The sequence below is a fragment of the Diabrotica virgifera genome, chromosome 1 (assembly GCF_917563875.1).
Source record: "Diabrotica virgifera virgifera chromosome 1, PGI_DIABVI_V3a".
In the NCBI taxonomy this organism is placed as follows: domain Eukaryota; kingdom Metazoa; phylum Arthropoda; class Insecta; order Coleoptera; family Chrysomelidae; genus Diabrotica; species Diabrotica virgifera.
Genome location: NC_065443.1, coordinates 313,667,067 through 313,690,856, shown reverse-complemented (window position 1 = coordinate 313,690,856; position 23,790 = coordinate 313,667,067). Strand labels below are relative to the sequence as shown.

The following is a 23,790-nucleotide window of genomic DNA, read 5'->3' as shown; positions in this document are numbered from 1 at the left end:
CTTGTTTGTAATTGATCCAACCGCAGGCAAGTTTACTCCACTGTTATAAAATTTTGACAGTAATGACAGTTATCAAATTTTGACACTAGTGACATTTCATAGGTTAATTAAATTATATCGGCAATTTGTGTGTTTTCTGTGTTATTCCTTTAATTTTTAGATTGTTAGTCTGCTTTTATATAAAAAGCAGTTGGTTTTGGAACTCTTTAGCGACGTATTAATTTAATATAATATTTATGGATTACCGTTGAGGGCCGACTTGATCAACCAAAAAAGAAGATGTATTTTCTTATTATTCTAGTGACTTTCTTGGGTGTGAATCTGTCTTTTTAGTTTACTCCTCCTGGTTAAAAAATAAACTATAGTACTGTTCTTACGATGTCAGTTGGACCAGAAGCATTTTTGGGGTCCGGTCAGTAATTCTACGAAGAGCATAGAAATAAAGATAAACCATATAAACATTTGCTTGCTTCAAAATTGATCACTCCTTGTATAAGTCCACATGGACGCGGGTGTGGCTTATTACTTTCTAACGTTTCTTATTGGGCAATACTGAAGAGTAATTGGTCAAATTGTTCGGAAGTGCTTAGGCTCAAATAATATCGTTATCTGGTCAAAATACCTTCTTATGTTTCAAAGGCGGCAAGCAATATCTTATATATAAAAATCTATTGCTGTGCGTTAGTCTCGCTAAAACTCGAGAATGTGTGGACCGATTTGGCTAATTTTGATGTTGAATTATTTGTGGAAGTTCAGGGAAGGTTTATACGGTTTTATATTGTCATTTTAGTAGCCACCAAAATTTTTACAGCTATATGTATAAAATGCTCTTTTTACAGTGTTTGTTGCCATACTCCTCCGAAACGACTTGACCTATTTTTATGAAATTTGGCAGCTATGTTCGACCGGACGGGGAGTAGGTTTATGTCGATATTTTATACCTCTACGTCATAAGGGGGTTGCGTGTGACGTCATAACCCTCACAATAGTGACGTGAAAAATACGAAATTAATTCGGTGTACTCCTTGCTGAATTCCGAACAGAACCTTACTAATTTTTTTTTCTAGCTCAATCGGTGTCCAAAATACAATATCTTAAGCCTTAGAAATATTAAGACAGAAGAAGAACGAGCAACAAATTTCATCGAAGAAAAGTGCAACTGTTTAACTTTTGGACTTAATTTGGGCAAAATATGAATTTCTTAATTTTTCGAAACTTTCAAAAAATATCTCTACCGAACTTTTCTGACGAACGGCAAGTAGAAGAAAAGTTCTGAGCAAACGAAAAGAACAAGCAGCAAATTATAAAATTTTATTTAATTTTAATTAATTTTGTTTCATTTTATTTTATTTTAATTATTTTTATTAGATTCTATTTATTTTTTTATTAATTTTATTATTTTTTTAAATTTATTTATTATTTTTATTTAAGTTTATTCAGTTTTATTTATTTTTATTGACTTTTGTTTCATTTTATTTAATGATATTTAATTTTAATTTTATTTTATTTTTCAACACCTATATAGTTGGACAACCCCGAACCCAATTATAAATACAGGGTTTTTTTGAATGTAAGTAAAATAAAGCTGTTATATTCATTATAAGAAAAACAAATTTAAGATTGCAACTGTTGCACTGCAAACTTTTTCTAACTAAACTTTATTACTTCAAACATTATGTGTAATTCATTAAAAATAATAAAAAAAACTCATTCACATCGAGAATTTTTTGTTTATTAATTACGAATTCCTTTTGTTTATTTTAAGTTTATTGTTTTCAAAAGTTTGTTCTTATCTATTGAGGCAGTACGAAGTCTGCCGGGTCAGCTAGTAAACACTAAATAAACAGTGTCGTCGTCATAACTTACAATTATTTTATTTTTATAATACATTTTTTGTCTCATTTCTTTAGTACTTAAAAAATGAATAAGCACATTAAATTGCATTTGTAAGTATTATATTATACTTTTAATGATCAATTTTAAATTTTAATAACTGTATTGTTTATACAGGATGTCCCATATATTATGCGAGATTTAATGATGTCAATTTGCTCAGTCCGCTGATTGGATAATGTAATTAATGGAATTTTTCATGTTTCATATTTTTATTTTTTCCATATTTTCCTTTGTATGTGATTGAAGACTCTTGATTTTAGGTATTGGGGGTATTTTTTTTTTCTTTAGAATAAAAGACAGTTTTCCGAGTGATGTCCAGGCCAATCTTATTATTTTTTTTTATTTCTTCGGTCTGATTTTTTTTATTTAATTTAGTGATTTGTCCTAGAATATTTCTTTTACTTGCTTTATTCTTGTTTGTGCCACTGTAATTATTGGTTCTCTTTGTTGATTGGTCATGGCTTTTGTTTTACTGTAAGCGATGTTCAGTCCCATCTTTGTCGATTCACTATCTAGTGCTTCCATCATTCTTTGTAATTCTTCACTATTTTCTGTTTTAATACAATATATATACTTACAAGTCAAAAGTGACATTTAGAAAAATTGTGTAGCTCATGTTCAAGTAAAATAAAAATATTATCTTGCTTTGTCACCAATATTAATGTCTTCTTCTTTTCCTTCTTCTTCTTCTTGTGTAGACATGACTGTCTGTTTTTCAATGTGCCTCCAGTAAGTTGTCATTCCATCGTTTTCGTGGTCTTCCCACTTAGTTTTGGATCCCGCGTATGAAAAAAAAGTTGATTAATAGCAAGCTGAAAATTTTTTAATAGCTTAAGGGTGTCTAGTTGGAGAAACTTTGATATATGGGAACACTGGAACAGGTTAAAAATTTGGAACGGCTAGACCACGAAAACGGCACATGTATTTTGTCCGACAGAACAGACTTAAACTCTCCGAACAGAGATTAAACTCTCATGCAAAAATCAGCCTACTATTTATCACCAAATGGGCGTTTTAATGAGTGGAACATGTAGAATATGTCAAATGACAGGAATTATGACAGGTGATAAATAGCAGTCTGATTTTTGCATGAGAGTTTAATCTCTGTTCGGAGAGTTTAAGTCTGACCGTTCCAAATTTTTAACCTGTTCCACAATTAAAACTGCCACTGTTACAGTGTTCTCATATATCACAGTTTATCCGACTAGACACCGTTTAAGCTATTAACAAATTTTCAGCTTACTATTAATCAACTTTTTTTTTCATACGCGGGATACAGACCTAACTGATCGTCTTCCTATTGGGGAACCGTCTCTCGCCGTCCTTACTACTTTGTTTTTTGTCATTTGGCTCATGTAGTTGTTCCATTATACTCTTCTGCTTTTTACCCAGTTATTAATGTTGTCCACCTTGCATATCTGTCGTATATCTGCACTTCTAGCTCTTCCCATATCCCATCGATTTTTCAAAGTATTTTCATCTCTGCTGTTTCTAGCATTCTTTCTGTCCTTTCTGTATCAAGTCGTGTTTCTGCCGCGTATTTATGTCATTATTGGTCTGGTAACTGTTGTGTAAATTGCGCCTTTCACTTCTTTTCCAATATTGGTGTGGTAGTTATAAACACAACAAGTGTCGAATCAAGTTCTGAACACACGGATAGTGATATATTTCAACTTGTCAAAAATATGTCCCATGTATAGTATTTTTACTACAAAAGCGATATTACGTAGGTCAAAATTTTTGACGTAAGAGAACTGTCAAAACATTAGAATGTGAATTTTCATTATTGCCATGTTTATTATAAATATGGATATAATGAAGAGTCACATTCTAATGTTTTGACAGTTCTCTTACGTCAAAAATTCTGACCTAGGTAATATCGCTTTTGTAGTAAAAATACTATACAGTAGTAAAAGTGATCTCTCCATTAGTCATGAATTAAAACAATTCGACTGGAAGACGAATTGTTCGTTTTCATGTATTTTATGTGTACATTCAAAGTGTAGTCTTATTTCTTTAGTTCTCAAATTAATAAGCACGTTAAATTTCATTTGTATTATGTATTTTTAATTATCTTTGGTGTCAATTTCATAAAGAAATGTGAACAATTAACAACATTATTACTGTTTAACAAATATTGAACCATAATTTAAAAATAAAAGTTTACTCATTAATTTCTATTGCGCCGCCTATGTTTTACAAACGGTGCCGACAATCGGTGTCGAATTTTGTTTTTAATACTGGTCCAACTGACATCGTAAGAACAGTACCTTAAGATTGGTTTCTGAATATTGTTTTTATTGTAGGAAAAGATCTCACGTGCTTCACAAACTCCTGGACGGCGTCGTCCAGCGTCGAGATTATTCCGTTCTAGAGCCGTATTTACCGCCAAAACACGAATACGTCATCTTCCTGAAGCTATCCGATGTCCAGGTTAAAATATACAAAACTTACATGGAAAAATACGCGCGCAAGAACGAAGGATCGAACCGAACGTCATTTTTATTCAACGATTTTCAACAATTGCAGAGGATATGCACGCATCCGAGGGTTCTCTTGGATAAGTCCATCGAGAAGAAAGAGAAATTGACGGACGATGAAGAGTCTGAAGGTAAGTACAAATTTGAGCCCATCAGAATCAAAACCTCTCTATCTCCTATGGCGCTACAGTCCAAGTCAGGCCCTGGCCTCCCCTAGCATCCGCCTCCAAGTATCTCTGTCTCTGGCTGCTCTCCTCCAGTTGTCCACCCTCAATATCTCTTTAGCATCGGTTCTCGCTTCGTCTATCCACCTCTTCCTTGGCCTTCCTACTGGCCGACGTCCCATCATAGTTCCGCTAAGGTGTTCTGTCGTTATCCATTCTTATAAGGTGACCTGCCCAGCGCAATCTTTGTATTTTTGCATAATTTGTTATAGAGGGTTCTCTGTAATATTGGTATAGCACGTGGTTGAACCGTATTCTCCATATACCATTGTCACAAATGGGTCCCATTATTCTACTTAAAATCTTTCTTTCAAAAGTATTAATAAGGAATCAAAACCTGCTAAATCCTAAATTTTTCGTTTTCCCTTTTTTTATACAATTTTAAAGTTCAAGTATCCATTAATCTACAGGCATAAGGTTTCGGCTCAAAACCTTCCAAATCCTCTTCAAAATACCACTGAAACGTTAACGTAAAATCAAACCCTGCTATGTCCATAGTTTTATGAACAATAAAATACTTCTTTTTCTTGTATGTTTTTCTATCAAAATGGTTCAATACCTATAGACCAGGGCGCATCTGTAAAAATATTAGTACATTTGGACGTTGAGAGGTGACTCAAATTTTTTTGCAGAAATTGCTTGAAAATAAATCAAATAATAATATTTGAGTTATCCTCCCTCTCAAAAAGGTCCGGAACATTGTTTAAATAATCAAAATGTCAAAAAATTAAGGAAAAATTCGATTATTTTCTTCGTTTTTTGATTATAACTTTAAAAGTATTCATTTCCGAGAAAAGTTGTACTGACATAAAAGTTGCGTATACAAATTTCCTACAATATAGAATTGGTTAAAAATTTAAAAAATAGTCACCCTTGTTACAAGATAGCAATGATTGCGAAAAAACCATACAAATACAAGTATTCGCATTTTACGTTTTTTAACCATTTGTTTTAACTATTTAGAATGGGAAATAAGCCACAATATTATTAAAAAATGATTTTTATTAACGTTTCGACGCCCAAATCGGGTGCCGTTGTCAAAATACAAAATACTATATAGTATTTTGTATTTTGACAACGGCATTTGATTTGACAACAAACAACGGCACCCGATTTGGGCGTCGAAACGTTAATAAAAATCATTTTTTAATAATATTGTGGCTTATTTCCCATTCTAAATAGTTAAAATTGTAAAAATGCCACAAGAAAATAGCTTCAGAACAACATTAACCATTTGTACTACACTTAGGACCTTCATATTTCACCCAGAAACACTTTATGATACAGTAAAATAATACGGTAAATTTCATTAAGATCGGTTCAATAGATTTTGCAAAATAAATTTCGCAATCCAGCTTTCGCAAAAAAAATTCATTTTTTCAAAATGTTACAGGACCGAAAATAAAGCAGATGGCAAGTTGAATTTTTTTTGCTTATAAAAGTGTACTGTACCTTTCGTTTGCATTTTTGCAGAATTAAAATCGATTAACACCACGGCGTCTGGAATTTTTTGAAATAAACATTAATTATTGGTGTTACGCGCAGGACAGCGGATAGTTTGCTCTGATTGGTCATTCCAATGACCTTTGATAATGATTGATACATTTTAATTTTTATTACATTTCGATGTAAATAAATAAATTTGTTTATTGCAAAATAAAAACACATACTCTATCCTTTGAAATAACACTTATTAGCAAAAACTTTCTTTGTTCATATATTTTAACTTAGAGAATAAAAGTTTATTATTTTTAAATATATGCAATTGTTTCATAAACAATAATAAAATTAGTTTGATTTTTGTGGAATTAAAATATTAAAATACAACAAAATATAGAGTAAGAAAATAATATATTAGATAAAGATTGGAACAAATCTTGGTGGAAATCAACTTGTGTGAATCGAACACCGCTGTCCTGCGCGTAGCACCAAAAATTAATGTTATTTAAAAAATTTCCTGACGCCGTGGTAATTAATCTATTTTAATTTTGCAAATTGCAAATGAAAGGTACAGTACACTTTTATATAAGCAAAAAAAAATTCAACTTGCCATCTGCTTTATTTTCGGTCCTGTAACATTTTGAAAAAATGAATTTTTTTGCGAAAGCTGGATTGCGAAATTTATTTTGCAAAATCTATTGCACCGATCTTAATGAAATTTACAGTATTGTTTTAATGTATCATAAAGTTTTTCTGGGTGAAATATGAAGGTCCTAAGTGTAGCATAAATGGTTGAAAAACGGTAAAATGCCAATACTTGATTTTGTATGTTTTTTTCGCAATTATTGCTATTTTGCAACTAGGGTGACTATTTTTTAAATTTTTAACCAACTCTATATTGTAGAAAATTTAATTACGCAACTTTTATGTTAGTACAACTTTTCTCGAAAATGAATACTTTTAAAGTTATAATCAAAAAACGAAAAATAAAATCGAATTTTTCCTTCATTTTTTGCCATTTTGATTATTTAAACAATGTTCCGGACCTTTTTGAGAGGGAGGATAACTCAAATATTATTATTGGATTTATTTTCAAGCAATTTCTGCAAAAAAATTTGAGTCACCTCTCAACGTCCATCTCAAAACAGATGCGCCCTGGACTACTACTTTTAGTGCATTATTTGCCCCTAAAAGCAGTTGAAAATGAACAATATTTATGTAGGTTTAGAATCAATTCTAAAGATGTAAGGGGCATGCAGAAAAATGACTGTATACCAAATTAGTGTGCCATTTTATGACACTTATTGATGCCACTTTGATTAATAAATGCCGGATACTTTTTAACCGGATACCGGGAAATGAAAGGTTACTGATATAGCAAACCCAACTAGAAAAAGTAAAGACACACAAATATCTGGGAAGCTGGGTTGATGACAAAAATGACCAAAGCAAAGAAATTAAAATCCGAATTGAAACTGCAAGGCAAGCATTTATAAAAATGAAGACACTGCTTACAAATAAAGACCTTCAGTTGCATCTCAGATTGAGGGCTCTAAGATGCTACATATTTTCTATATTACTATACGGAATGGAAGCTTGGACATTGAAGAGACAACACATAAGAAAAATAGAAGCGTTCGAAATGTGTTACAGAAGAATATTGAAAATTCAGTGGGTTCAAAGGATTACCAATGTTGAAGTGCTACGACGTTTAAATAAGGAGTTAGAAATTATGAACATTATAAAAACTAGAAAACTGAAATATTTGGGTCACATTACCAGAGGAAAAAAATATGAGTTGCTGAGAATTATTATGCAAGGAAGAAGACGCATCTCCTGGCTGAGGAACCTTAGAGAATGGTTTAACTGTAGTTCATTACAACTATTCCGAGCAACAGCCAACAAAGTGACCATAGCCATTATAATATTCACCCTCCGATAGGAGAGGGAACTTTAAGAAGAAGAAAGATACTTTTTGGGAAATTTACATTTTTAATGTTTTTTTGGTCTCCTCGGTTTTGATTCTCAGGCCTCATTTGTTGTGTAATAATTGGAATGCTTACTCAAAAGAAGGGGTTGAGGGTCGTTAGGGGGCTTAATGGAAGAGCAAGCAAACAATCGTTCCAATGCGAACGGCTCTCGGGTTTTTTGTTGGAGAAGGTGGGTCGTGGGACATCTAGGGATAATCAGCCCTGTGATGGATGACCGAAGTTATCTTTAACGTAAAGTTATCCTGTAGTTAAGTTATAATCCTCGAATTGGTGTGATGTATCATATTTAACTTAACTACTTGCGTTATTTCTTGACAGTTCTTGAGTTATCTGATATATCAACTGTCACTTTATAACGCGACGTTAAACCTCAAGCATTGATTAATAACTACCTACACATAGATACCTCACCTTAAGGTAAAACCGAATTCAGTGTTAAACTCCGCCCACTTACACCTCTTTGTCCCTCAAGTCTGAGTACTACCTGACTGGACGGTGGCGACATTTATTGAACTTTTTGCCAAGATTGAAAAATAAATTTGAGTTGCTTGGCTGGCGTAATAGACAAGGATATAACGGTAGTATTCAGCATTTTCACAAATAATTTTAACGAGCTTGTAATCTCTATTTTGGAGTTCCGATTTTACTTCAGATACAACGCTAAAAATTGATAAATAAATAATTACACTTTTATAAAAAAGAACTTTTTTATAATAAAACCTTTTTATTATTTATAGGAAAGAATATAAAATAATTTAACGATAAACGATTTAACGATAACATGCTTAAAATTCCAAAAATTACACTCTAATAAAAAATTACTTTTTATAATATCACGGTTTTGTTATTGTACATATAGGACACAACATGTTTGGAAAGAATAATTAACTTATAAAATATGAATTTTTATTAGATGTATTAACTGTTATTTATAATTATGATTCCAAAAATTACGCTGTATAAAATAGTATTTTTTATAATACTACGTATAATACCACGGTTGTTTAAAATGGTATGTATAATTTTAAGTATATAAACTTTTAATTATTTATTAAAACAATTTAAAAAAGATACGCAACAGCCGGGTTCCAACTGGGGACGTCTCGATCTGCAGTCTAATGCCACTGAGGCACCATCAATTTGTAGATATCGATTTATTAACGTTCTTTAAAATATCATTGCATTAGTCACATTTTTAAAATAGTATGAAATTAAAAAAAAAAAAAAAAAGAATGTGTGTGTACTTTGTACGCACGTAAGAAGTTATACTTCTATTATATGATTATATGATTATAAACGAAATTAATATACTTTTTATTTATATTTTATTTAAATACTAAATTAATTTATACTTACTACTTCTCAAACATTTTTATTAAAACAGTGCCAAAAATTAAAATAATAAAAAAATAAAACACACACAAACACATTAAAAATGCCACAAATGATTTCTGAACATTAATTGTCGGAAAATGTTTTAACTAAATACGTATTTTCTGAAAATAAAATTATATAATAAATATACTTACAATCATAAAATGTATAAATAAAAATAAAAAAATAAAAGTTTCTATTGGGATTCGAACCAACTTACCACGCGGCTGGTATTTGCGTTTTCACTCGCATTAAAACTTCGCCACAGAGACAGCTTGTCATTACGTGCGAAGATCGTCTGACTAAACAGATTAACCTTTTGACATTTTTAACTTATGTAAATCAAATTATTTTGATTTTGAATTGAAATGATTTAGAATTGAAAAAATACAACAAAACATAGAGTAAGAAGAATCAAATTATGTAAATAAAAGTATTACATACTACTTATGTATTTTGGTAGGTTCAAGGTAGGTATCGGAGCCCGTATAACGACTAATAAATTTCGCAATCACTTGCGTCGTGCAAAGTGGCTATGCTCAAATATCATAATAAAATTTGATCAACTATTTATAAAACACTTACCAGTGAAAGATTCTTTAGCTTTGAATAAGCGAGATCTGCGGCACTCATACTAGTCACAGTTTGATGAGCTTTCACATTGGCATGCAACAATCATCTCTTCTATGTAAATAAGTCCAAAAATATAATATGAAAACTATTTAAAAAGGCAGTATAACCATTAACTAACTTTTTGTTTGTTGTTTCTCTTCCTACAAATTTTAAAACGCAACAAGCATACATTATAACCAAACACAGTCCCACAGCTGTGCCACAGCTGCCATATTGGATAATTTTTGTCATGTCATTTGAACATCCAATCAGAACAAAGTTATAATGCGCATGCGCCCGGTCGCTAGGTTTTCCCATATAAAATTTCACCGTCATTACGCCCGTAAAGAAGTATAACTTCAAAAATCGATTTATACATACAGCGTGATTGGTCAGTAAAGCTTTGTAGATCCGTTATAAGTAATAGATAGTAATAAAAGTTAATAACAAACATTGTAGCCAACTTTGATTACCGATTGATAATCAGTAATCGTAAATTGTAAGTTTTAGACAATTATTCACTCATGGCTTACTTAAAATTTGGAAAGATTTAGACCCGTAATTGTTAATAATTTTGCTCTGAAAAATGAAAATATCTCGAAAACTAATAAATTTACACCTAGGGAATGTTATACAAATATTATAGTATGGTAATGGTACTTTTCGATAATGATATAAAATACTCCTCCTCCTCCTCCTCCTCAGTCGTTTCCTCATTGCTGAGTGTAGTGATTCCCTATAATACGAGCAACTATCTCTTTCCATTGGCTTCTATCCTGAGCTTCCCTAGTTCTATTTAAAATTACTGAGAAAATAATGTACTTGCGTTTTGACTCACCCTGTATTCAATATAAAGAAAATTAGCAAAACAACCATTTACGAAAATTTTGGCAATAAATAAAAAAATATGACGTCAATAAACCATTGACCTTGTGCTTGCTTTTATTTATACAGGTAGTTAAACTTGTTACGATTTTCTTATAAAATTGGTTATAAATTTGTAAATACCCCGTATAACATACCTAACCTTTATATTTTTGTAATCGAAAAGTTACGAAGATTTCAAATAGAAAATAAAATACGGGGTGTTCTATTAAAAAAAAACATAAGTTTGGTCTGCCACTATGTTATCGAACACCCTGTAACATTCTAACTAATTTTGTAATGTGAAGCTCAAAGTTCGCTACAATTTTTGTTATTAAGTTTTATCGCTATACGTTACTATAACGGATCTACGGAGCTTCACCCCACTAGTTATTAATCACCCTGTATAATAGCAGTAAAATATTGCATTGTTAGCTAGTTCTAAGATATCCTGAAAATTTCAGGTGTCTAGGTAGCCTAGAACTATTTTTAAAATGGATTACAAAATTTGCGGAGTCCGTGACACCAACCAACCCAAGTATACAGGGTGCGCCAAACCTCTGGTCTTCTTTGATTACGGCTAAACTATGAGATATACAAAAAAATGTTTATAACAAAACTAATGTGTATCAAAGAGGTCTATAATTTAAAATTATTTTCAATTATACAGGGTGAGTCAGAACGACGGTATGAACCAAAGTTTTATTTTTTTAAATGGAACACCCTGTATATTAAATCATTTTTGAATATATTATTTAAAAATATGAAAAATTTGTATAAGGTCTTATAGGTGTAAAGTTAATAATTTTCGAAATATTTACATTTTTATTGAGAAAAATGGTAATATTTATAGGGTTGTGGATTATGTTTCCAAGGAAATAAAAATTTGGGTGGTAGGTCAAAGTTTTTAAAATATAGTGTTATTTTTAAATAATTTAATATTTTTTACTTTTAGCCATAAAATATACAGTGTGATCACTATTTGCAAATACAAAATTTTCTCATTGTTTTTAAATGGGACACCCTGTATATTACTTTTGCGTTTTGTAGTAAATATTACAACCTTTCTTTTGGTATAAGGTTGTATGTACCTAGCATGTTTCGTTTTGTAGATATTAAAAAAAAACTATAGATTTTACGTGTTTGCGGATTTTTTATTTAAAAATTTTTTTGCAAAAAAAATAATTATAATCTGGTTTTAGAAACATACACTAAAATATAAAATATGAAGATAAAAACGTAATTAAAGATTAAAATAAATCGTATGCTAGTACAATTCAATTGAATTTAATAACTTTAAATTATTTTACAAAAAATATTTTACCATATTAATGAATGCATAAATTAATTACTAAATTAAATAAACAACCAAATTTTAAATCAACCGTAGTAATTTTTCTACTACAGCAACTTTCCTGTACCAAATTAATTGTTAGTTAAATTGTATTTAGTTAAAATTTAATTTACCTTTTAAATTTACTTACATACATCTTGAGAATATAAAAATTATTATAAAGTATGCTTTGAAACAAATGAAGGTTAAATGTATCATCCAAATTATTTATTAATATAAATAGTATTTACTGGTGTCACAAAAACTGGGAATACTTTTGTAGTTTAAATTTTTGTAACAATTTTTTTTATTTTAAATTTTAATTTTTTAACCGAAACATTTTTGGATATGACATTTGTTTTGGGCGAAACCATTAGAAATTATTACCAGCTTTTGTGACACGAGTAGGTACATAGATACTATTTACTTCTTAATATACTTCCATAACGTTCATTTGTTTCAAAGCATACTTTATACGTTCTCAAGATGTAGGCAAATTAAAAAGTTATTAACTGACCTTACTGGTAAATACAATATAACTAACAATTAATTTGGTATAGGAAAGTTGCTGCGATAGAAGAATTACTACGATTGATTTAAAATTTGGTTGTTTATTTAATTTAGTAACTAATTCATGTATTCATTAATATGGTAAAATATTTTTTGTAAAATAATTTAAAGTTATTAAATTCAATTGAATTGTACTAGCATACGATTTATTTTAATCTTTAATTACGTTTTTATTTTCATATTTTATATTTTAGTGTATGTTTCTAAAACCAGATTATAATTATTTTTTTTGCAAAAAAATTTTTAAATAAAAAATCCGCAAAAACGTAAAATCTATAGTCTTTTTAAAATATCTACAAAACGAAACATGCTAGGTACATACAACCTTATACCAAAAGAAAGGTTGTAATATTTACTACCAAACGCAAAACTAATATACAGGGTGTCCCATTTAAAAAAAATGAGAAAATTTTGTATTTGCAAATAGTGATCACACTGTATATTTTATGGCTAAAAGTAAAAAATATTAAATTATTTAAAAATAACACTATATTTTAAAAACTTTGACCTATCACCTAAATTTTTATTTCCTTGGAAACATAATCCACAACCCTATAAATATTACCATTTTTCTCAATAAAAATGTAAATATTTCGAAAATTATTAACTTTATGCCTATAAGACCTTATAATGATTTTTTATATTTTTAAATAATATATTCAAAAACGATTTAATATACAGGGTGTTCCATTTAAAAAAATACAACTTTGGTTCATACCGTCATTCTGACTCATCCTGTATAACTGAAAATAATTTTAAATTATAGACCTCTTTGATACACATTAGTTTTGTTATAAACATTTTTTTGTATATCTCATAGTTTAGCCGTAATCAAAGAAGACCAGAGGTTTGGCGCACCCTGTATAAAAAGGTTTTAAAATAGTGAAGAGGTATCCTAAAAATTATTTAATTATTAATACACTACAAAAAAACAACAAAATAGAAAATACATAATAAAATTAGCAGTGATAATTCATATGTAAATTATTTTTTGCAATTTGTAAAAAAATTAATTTTCAGAACTAATGCGAAATAAAATATTTGAAGTTGATATACAGAATTTCTTTCCAGATCTAACCCATTCACTCAAGGTAAAATATTGCAAAACCTCCGAATTTTAAAGAATCCATTGGATTGGCATGAAATTTGGTATACACATAGCTAAAATATCAAAGAAAGAAGTGATATTGTGCCGCTGTGTGCTTTTGCACTGGGGTTAAGTATCACTCCTTCTCGGGAGTGAAAAAATATACGTTCAAGATAAGTCCAGAATTGGATAAACTGATTAATACTAACAACTTTTGGTCCATAGAGCTTTTTCAATAAGTCAATACTTTTCGAGTTATTTTCGGGTAAATACGATTTTCGCAAATTACTCAATAAGTAAGTATTTAATCGAAAAAAAGGTATATGTAGCAGAAATGCCTATAGTTTCTGAAAAAGTAAAAAAGTGGTATACGTATGAAGTCTGTAGATCCAGCAGAAACAGAGTAGTAGGTAATGAAAAGTGGGTCCTTATTTCTCAAATTCCAAATCGAATATTTTAACGTGAAATAACCAAAAAATGAAGAACTTTTCGGGTAAAACTACAACTTTTTTAGTGTTAAAAAAAAAGTTTATCTTTATTTTTTTTTTAAGTTTTTAGCATCGAAGTAAGCAAGACATGGTCAAAATAAATTTGGCCCCTATTTTTATTTTTGGTACAAAAGTCGTAAAAATCACCCCCTAATTAGCATCCGAAATTAAATGAATCGAAACGGCCTTAACTTGTGTATTTATCGAAATTTACTTAACTTGTGTGTTTTTTATATGGTCTGTAAGTTCCATCTATTCAAAGCGCCTATTTTTGAAAAAATTGGTTTTAAAGTAAAAAAACAATTTTTTGAACTTCTGAAAAAAGCATTTTTTAGACTATAAAGGGGGTTTTGCTTTTCTGAATATTTTATATTTTTTGTTTTTTTTTTTAAGACAAAAATAGGTTAAAATATGGCTGTTAAAAATTTTCTAAAACTTACAGATCATATAATATAAACACTACATAAGTAAAGTAATTTATCAAGCGGTGACGATTAATTTAATTTTAGACGCTAATTAGGGGGTGATTTTACGATCTTTTTTTACAAAAAAAAGGAACCATTTTATTCTGAGCGTAACTTACTTACTTTTGATGCTAGTAACTTAAAAAAGAAACAAAAATAAAGCTTTTTTTAAACACTTTCAAAAACATACAGAGTTTTCTCCAAAAGTGCTTAATTTTTTAATTTTTACGATCTTTTTTTACAAAAAAAAAAGGAATCATTTTATTCTGAGCGTAACTTACTTACTTTTGATGCTAGTAACTTAAAAAAGAAACAAAAATAAAGCTTTTTTTAAACACTTTCAAAAACATACAGAGTTTTCTCCAAAAGTGCTTAATTTTTTAATTTTTACGATCTTTTTTTACAAAAAAAAAAAGGAATCATTTTATTCTGAGCGTAACTTACTTACTTTTGATGCTAGTAACTTAAAAAAGAAACAAAAATAAAGCTTTTTTTAAACACTTTAAAAAAGATACAGAGTTTTCTCCAAAAGTGCTTAATTTTTTAATTATTCCATGTTTAAATATTCGATTTGGAATTTGACGAATAAGAACCTACTCTTCCTGAACTACAACTCTGTTTCTACTGGGTCTACAAACTTCATACGTTTATTATACAGGGTGTCCCAAAAGTAGTGGAACGGTCAAATATCTTAACAATTTCTTTTTATAATTTTTAAGGTGTATTAGTATTATCTGTTAATAATATAATACTAAAACCCCTTTAAAAAAATTTCACAAAAGTGTAGCATTTTTCAATTGTAGATTCATAAATTATTCCCAAATTATCATTATTTTATAGGAACCGGCCCCATAACGTACGAATAAACATTTTTACAACATTGTAGTTGTTTGTGACATATAGAAAGCACATATCTACCTCTGTAACGCTTTTTTTTATATAAAAAGGTTATAGAAATTTAAACTCCAAGAAAATGTAATGTCGCAAACTTATTTTCTCTTCTTGTTGTTAGGTTCTTTGAAAGACTTCATCGACGACGGAGACCAGAGTTCCAGTGCGAAAAGTACTTCATCTGGTTCAGAATCCGGTAATGAGAGTGACGGATCGGGAAGTGGGAATGAAAAGAAGAGACCTACCAGGACGAGACTGACTAGAGCCAGAGCAGCACAAAGTAAGTACATACTCTAGAAGGTGATTCAAAGTTAATGCCGGCTATTAGAAGTTAATGACAAAAGGAATATTTGGTAAATTATTGCGATGTAATTGTGTTAAAGATCTGAGACTTTTACAACATCTGTATTGGAATCAAGAAGCTTCTATTCTGGTAGATGGTAAAGAGACAGACACAATTTGCGTTCAAAGAAGTGTCAAACAGGGTTGTTTGTTATCCCCAACTTTGTTTAACATATACTCAGAAATAATTTTTAACGAAGCCTTGGAAGGGCAATGTGGAGTTCGAATCGGGGGAGAAACTATTAACAAGAAACGGGGGAGTCACTAGAGAATGCTCCAATAATGGACTTAACATAAATACAACAAAGACAAAGTTATTTGTGCTTAGCAATCAAGACGTCGCGGTTGGCCCTATGCAACTAATTGTCAGTAATGAACCGATAACAAAAGTTAACCATTTTAAATACCTATGTTGGATAAACGAGACACTAAATCCGGATGAAGAAATTAAAACTCGTATAGAAATTGCAAGAGGAGCATTTATGAAACTTAGATCTATTCTGAGCAACTCTCAGCTGAATTTAAAACTAAGAATCAAGTTCCTAAAATGTTATGTATATCCTGTATTACTATATGGATGTGAAACCTGGATCATGAAGGTTAACATGATGAACAAATTAGAAACCTTCGAGATGTAGTCATATCATAGAATGCTCAGAATATCTTGGGTTCAACGCATTTCAAACAGAGAAGTCTTAAACAGAGTAGGTCAAGGCGAAGTTGACTTAATCAAGATGATAAAAAAGAGAAAACTTGAATATCTCGGGCATATTATAATACTCTGGGCCAATTAGCAAAATTCATGGAAAAGTTATTTACCAGCAATTTTATTGCTGTAATCGAATTATAAGATCCTATATATTAATAATATAGGTATGCAAAGTCCGCAGATAGTGTGCTACTTTTTTTATAAACAAAATGGCGCCGACAAATGGTATTTTTTTAAATTATTGCTCTATAACTCCGAAGATTTTAACTTTACAACAAAAACACCCAAATAAAAATTCACCGCAATTAAATTCTACATAGAAATTTGTTTTTCCCGATTTGCTCCGACGAAAATTTTCCTCGGAAAATGCGGGTTTTCCCAACAAAATCTCTAATTTTCAAATAAAGTTTTAGGTAAGTAATTATTGATCAATAATTAAATAACTTAGTGACATCAAAGCTTTCTTGGTATAGATTGTAATTCCAGAAGCCGGTGAAAATTAAACGAATATTTTAGCAACAACTCAATTGTTAATTAACAATTTACGATCGCAATAATAACCAAAATAATCATGATACATTGATCAAACTTATTAAGATTATAAATATGAGATGCTTATTTAATATTTTATCGACAAAATATAAATTTTTCGTTTTTTTGCATAATCTTTAAATTTTGAAAAAAAAAATAGTTATAATACGCTGGTCTAATTAGTAAAGTACAAAGAAAGTTTACCAGCAATTTTATTGCTGGAATCTAATATTATGATCCTATAGATTAATAATATCGGTATGCAAAGTTCGCAGATAGTGTGCTACTTTTTTTATTAACAAAATGGCGCCCCCAAATCGGGTTTTTTCAATTATTGGTCTATAAATCCGAAGATTTTAACTTTACACCAAAAACACTCAAATAAAAATTTACCCCAATTTAATTCTACATACAAACATGCCTCATGTTTTTCCCGATTTCCTCCTACGAAAATTTTCCTCGGAAAATGTGGGTTTTCCCAACAAAATCTCGAATTTTCAAATAAATTTTTTGGGCAAGTAATTATTTATCAATAATTAAATAACTTGGTGAAATAAAAGCTTTCTTGGCATAGATTATAACTGCAGAAGCCGGTGAAAATTAAACCAATATTTTAGCAACAATTCAATTGTTAATTAACAATTTACAGTCGCAATAACAACCAAAATAATCATGAGACATTGATCAAACTTAGAAAGATTATAAAAATGTGATGCCTGTTTAATATTTTGTCGACAAAATATAAATTTTTCATTTTTTTGCATAATCTTTAAATGTTTAAAAAAAATAGTTATAAACAAATTAACATTTCTTAGAAATTGTTTATTTTATTATAATTTTAAAAAATACTTAATATGCGTATTTCAAAGGTCTTGAAAATGAATGCTTTAAAAAATGTTTCCAACCATTTGCAAAAAAGTTATGAAACAGCGAAGTAAACATACGATTACTTCGTTGTTTAAAATTTGTTTTAATTGTTTCAAAGATTAAAAGTGAGTTTATGGTACAATCTAATTACTCTCAAAAAATACCAAACATTAGTTCAATGGTTATATTTTAATCAAAGATTAAAAATGTTTTTTTTTGTAACTTTTAGCGCGAAAGTAGGCTTGATACAGAGCCGTGGACAGGTTATAATAGATAATTTTATTTATTAACTAGTGCACGTCGCGCGACGGTCGTCGTCTCGAGTGAAAATTTTAGCTACGGTACTGTATTAGTCTACTTTCGCGCGTGTAAATTACAACAAAAAATATTTATTATCTTTAATTAAAATATAAATATTAAACTAATAATCGATATTTTTTTGTAAGTAATTAGCTTGTACTTTAAACTTACGCTTTGAAAGAATTAAAAAACATTATAAACAACGTAGGAATCGTATGTTAACTTTGCTGTTTCATAACTTTTTTGCAAATAGTTGAAAAAAAGTTTTAAAGCATTCATTTTCAAGATCTTTGAAATACGCATTTTACCTAGTTTTTAAAATTAGAATATAATAAAAACTTTCTGAGAAACGTTAATTTGTTTATAACTTTTTTTTTATAATTTAAAAATTATTCAAAAAAATTGAAAATTTATATTTTGTCGACTAAATATTAAATAGGCATCTCATCTTTATAAGATTTCAAAGTTTGATCAGTGTATCATAATTATTTTGGTTATTATTGCGACCGTAAATTATTAATTAACAATTGAATTGTTGCTAAAATATTCGTTTAATTTTCACCGGCTTCTGGAGCTATAATCTAAACCAAGAAAGCTTTTATGTCACCGAGTTATTTAATTATTGGTAGATAATTACTTATCTAAAACTTTATTTGAAATTTAAAGATTTTGTTGGGAAAACCCGCATTTTCCGAGGAAAATTTTCGTCGGAGCAGATCGGAAAAAACATGTCTTTATGCAGAATTTAATTTCGGTGAATTTTTATTAGGGTGTTTTTGGTGTAAAGTTCAAATGTTTGGAGTTATGGAGCAAAAATTTAAAAAACACGATTTGGGGGCGCCATTTTGTTAATAAAAAAGTAGCACACTATCTGCGGACTTTGCATACCTATATTATTAATATATATAATCATAAGCTTCGATTCCAGCAATAAAATTGCTGGTAAATAACTTTTCCCAAAAATGGCCTATTCTCCGATGATCAGCCCAGACTATAATGAGATGTAGCAGATATAGGATGCTGCAGTTAATACTCAACGGAAAGATCTACGGATAAAGAGGAATTGGTAGGAAGAAATATTCATGGATCCTAAACCTTCGTCAGTGGACTGACTTATCAGCAGATCAATCATTTCATGCTGCACAAGATCGAGAACGATATCGGCAAATTGTCATGGAAGCTATCCACGCCTAAAATTTAAAGAAGAATATTGTTAACCCTTAAATGCAAGTATGTTCATGTTTCCTTCAAGTGTAAGCTCATTCAAAGTGTGACGATAATATAATTTTATCGTCTAGAGTCTAGAGTACGCCAATGGATTAAGTAAAACATGTTTTTGTACCGTCTTGGACGATATAAAAGTCGGATCGAAAAGCCTAGTTGATTAGTATTCTTGGAGCGTTGATCGAAGAATAATAAACAACAGCGCGGTATAAGAGGTGAGTTTATGTACAGTCGGAAAAATGAAAGAAAACCCATGAACGAACATATAAAACACGCTGTATTTTCCTGTCACCGTGTCACAAAGAAAATTGTCCAGTGCAAATACATGTAAAAATAATTATTACATGTACTTGCGCTGGCCAATTTTTTGTGTGACACGGTGACAGGAAAATAGAGCGTGTTTTATATGTTCGTTCATGGGTATTCTTTCATTTTTCCTACTGTAGGTACAGTGGAACCTCGATAACTCGGATTAATCGGGACCACGACCGATCCGGGTTATCGAAAATCCGAGATAGCCGGAGAATATGGTAAAAATTAATAAAATACGGTATACTTACAGATAAACTCCGTTAGAATTGAAATAACATGAAATATTTTTATAAATATGCACAGTACATATTACCTACTCATTACAATTCTAAAAAAAAACCAAACCCAAACAATACAAGACACACAATACTAAAGACCATTGTTTATAAAAGAATTTTTTAAATAGTCTTTCCTAAACAATGCTGACAGTTTGAAATAAAAAGGAATAGATACTGCAGACAGCTGGCTGTTGTTTCTGCGGCGTGTACTATGAGTAATTTTTAATCTCGTGTTCAAATTACACACATAAGTACACGACACAGAGAGTCTAGACACATTATCTCTCAAATATTATATTACATACACTTTTATTGTTGAAAGGATTGTCTGATAATTAACTATTTTGATTGGAAATAAGCCACAATTAAATTGAAAAATACAAAATATTGAAAATCAAAATGTTTATCTGATGAAAATCGGTCCGGGTTAGCCGGACTTCCGGGTTATCGGGGGCCGACTTATCGGGGTTCCACTGTACTATTTCCCGACCATTTTCCGCTGTCGTTTTGGCGAGCTGAGCGAATCCGACAGTTTTCCTCTTACCTATCCTTATACGAGCGGTGATCGTCTATCCCTAATATGTCTTTTGATTAGGAGAGCTGAACGAGATTCCCTTTCTTCCCTATCCTTATACATTTATGTCGTATTAATAAAAGCAATTCCTATTTCACGCGATCGTCAAAAGCATTCATTCATGTACAAAATATCGTCACATGCTCGATGCATCGAAAGCTCGATGCGTAGATTATAAATATTTTTATTAACGAAATTAACGAGTAATTAATACACCAGGGAAATAAGGCAAAAATATACCATGTTCGGGACACTTGAGCAGCCAGGCTGCAAATGGGTTTTTTGGGTACTATATACCTAATACATTATAAATATAAAAATGCCCGTCATAGTTTGGACGAGAAATTTAGTTATTAACAAATAAGGGTCAAAAATGAGAGTTTTTTCGTTTAAATCGCTACAGGTAAAAATAGGGTGTTTAAATATCTTATTTATAATATTTTTCTTTTAGTAGATGAGCCAAGGTTTAAAATAGCGCTTTTTGAATTTTGGTACGATCATTTGTTGCTTCGGAAATTACAAAATAAAACTAAAATTTCGAAAATAAAAAATTTGCTATAACTTTTGCGAAAATGAATTTAAGACTTTCATATTGCAAGAATAGTTGAGTCAAACAGTCCACACAATGCACAAAAATTTTTAAAACGATTAGTCAATTAGTTTAAATTTTATTCAATTTGTTTATCGCAAAGAGCTTTTTCTTCGCAATATTATTGTTCAGAAAATAATAACGATATAGCAATTCTGTGAAAACTACGTGAAAGTAGAATAGTCATATTTTCAAAGTATTTAAAACAATCATTAAAAAGTCATTTTTATCACTCAGAAAACATTTTACTAAAATAGAGCGATTTTTGGCTTATAAACAATTTGAATACAGTAATCCCTCGTTATCCACGGACTCATCAACCGCGGTTTCACTTATCCGCGGTTGCGATATCCGTTGAATCTTTAATGAGAATATTTTATTATTTTTATATATTTTTTATAATTTGTCCAGTCGCGTTAAATTACTCATGATACGCCACTGGCGCTTGTTCTTAGTAGTAATACTACTAATATTAGTTTATAGTTTGGAAGGTTTAAAATACCGGCGAATGTAGACGATCTCAGCGTCTTTATTCCTGTTGATATGATAATACTATTTCACAGATATGCAATTACATATTTTGTACGTAATGTACATACTTTCATCATATTTCTTTCTCTGTACTAATATACCTATCCAAATTGAGATTATATATTATGTCATATTCTTCTTTGTATCGTGGATCCCTCGCCAACCACGGTTTCACCAACCGCACCTTTCTCTTCGGAACGTAACCCCCGCGGTTGAAGAGGGATTACTGTAACTTTGTTAATATTGACTGTAGGCTAAAACTACAATGGAATTTGAAAAACTGGTATTTTTGTACGAATTTTCAAAGAAAAACTTTTCGCCTAGGTTAATTATGCTCAGAGTTAGCCACTTTTTTTATTTAATTGGCGGCTACTTTGTTTAAAACAATTAAGCAACCTAACTAGAGCTATTTTGAAGTTGAAGATATATAGTTTATGTGCAAAAGTTTGAGTAAACTTTGAACCTCAACACAGTGGTTAATAAAGTCTTAAAAATGGCATCCGAACGGAATTAATTCGTGGCCGGTGGAGGGGAATTATTAAAATCCGTGCACTGAAAAAATGAAACGGATTCTGCAAACATATACTGCGAATAATATCGCCGGAGCTTGTTGATGGATTTTGATCATAATTTTTTTAATTTGTATGTACTCGTAGTCTTATAGAGTGCGTTATGTACACACATCCCCACCTAACATTACCAAATGTTGGGGGGAACTCCTCTTATCACTCAGAGATATGAAATAGATTACGACCGATTTTAACACCTACCGAATATATATAATTTCATAAAAATCGGTCAAGCGGTCTCGGAGGAGTATGGAGAGTAACACTATGACAGGAGAATTTTATAGATGTAAATATATAGATGGCTGTTAACAAATAGGGGTTGGTGATAAAAGAGTGAAAATTAAGGGTTTTATGTCTTTTTTAATTCTACATCATATAAAATTAAGGTACATAGATAATTTTGTTTGAAAAAATAAAAAAAAATGTCAGGGGGCAACCCCCTTATAACTTATGGGTATAAAAAATAGATTAGAACCTCTTCTTCGTCCTATAGGATATACGTGTGAAATTTCATAAAAATCGGCCAAGCCGTTTCGGAGTAGTATGGTAACTAACACTGTTAAAGGAGAATTTGATGTATATAGAAGTAACTGCGAATTAAATAATAAAGGTGGCTAACTTTGAGCCTAATTAACCTAGGTAAAAAGTTTATTTCTGAAAATTCGTGTAAAAATGCCAGCTTTTAAAATCCTAGAGTAAATTTACTCTATAGTCAATATTAACAAAGCTATTCAAATTGTTTATAAGCCAAAAATGACTATATATTACTAAACTTTTTTCGGAGTGATAAAAACGATTTTTTAATGATTTTTTTCAAGACATTGAAAATATAACTATTCTTCTTGCATCTGGTTTACACAGAATTGCTATGTCTTTATTATTTTCTGAACAATAACATTGCGAAAAAAAGCTCTTTGCGATAAACAAATTGAATAAAATTTAAACTAATTGACTAATCGTCTTAAAAATTTTTGTGCGTTATGTAGAATGTTTGGCTCAACTTTTCTTGCAATATGAAAGTCTTAGGGCCATTTTCGCAAAAGTTATAGCACATTTTTTATTTTTGAAATTTTAGATTTATATTGCAATTTCCGATCTCTAGTGTGGGCAGATCAACACGTGAAAAATCAGGCTCTCTAAAAATTCAATTTTTTGGCGAATAAGAAATAGTTTCTAAAGTGATTTTAGTTACAGTGTGTCAAAGACGATTAGTGTTAAGTGAAGTTATAGAAATAAACTTTTGAAACAGA

At 30.2% G+C, this 23,790-nt stretch overlaps 1 protein-coding gene across 2 annotated transcripts in view; it reads left to right on the top strand.

Annotated features, from left to right (window-relative positions):
- LOC126886299 (transcriptional regulator ATRX homolog) overlaps positions 1-23,790 on the top strand; it is a 140,286-nt gene that overhangs the window by 81,872 nt on the left and 34,624 nt on the right. For both annotated transcript variants that reach the window (XM_050653173.1, XM_050653181.1), the window contains 2 exons: positions 4,203-4,507; positions 15,836-15,994. In XM_050653173.1, coding sequence (XP_050509130.1) covers positions 4,203-4,507; positions 15,836-15,994 — 464 coding nt within the window. The remainder of the gene's footprint in view (positions 1-4,202; positions 4,508-15,835; positions 15,995-23,790) is intronic.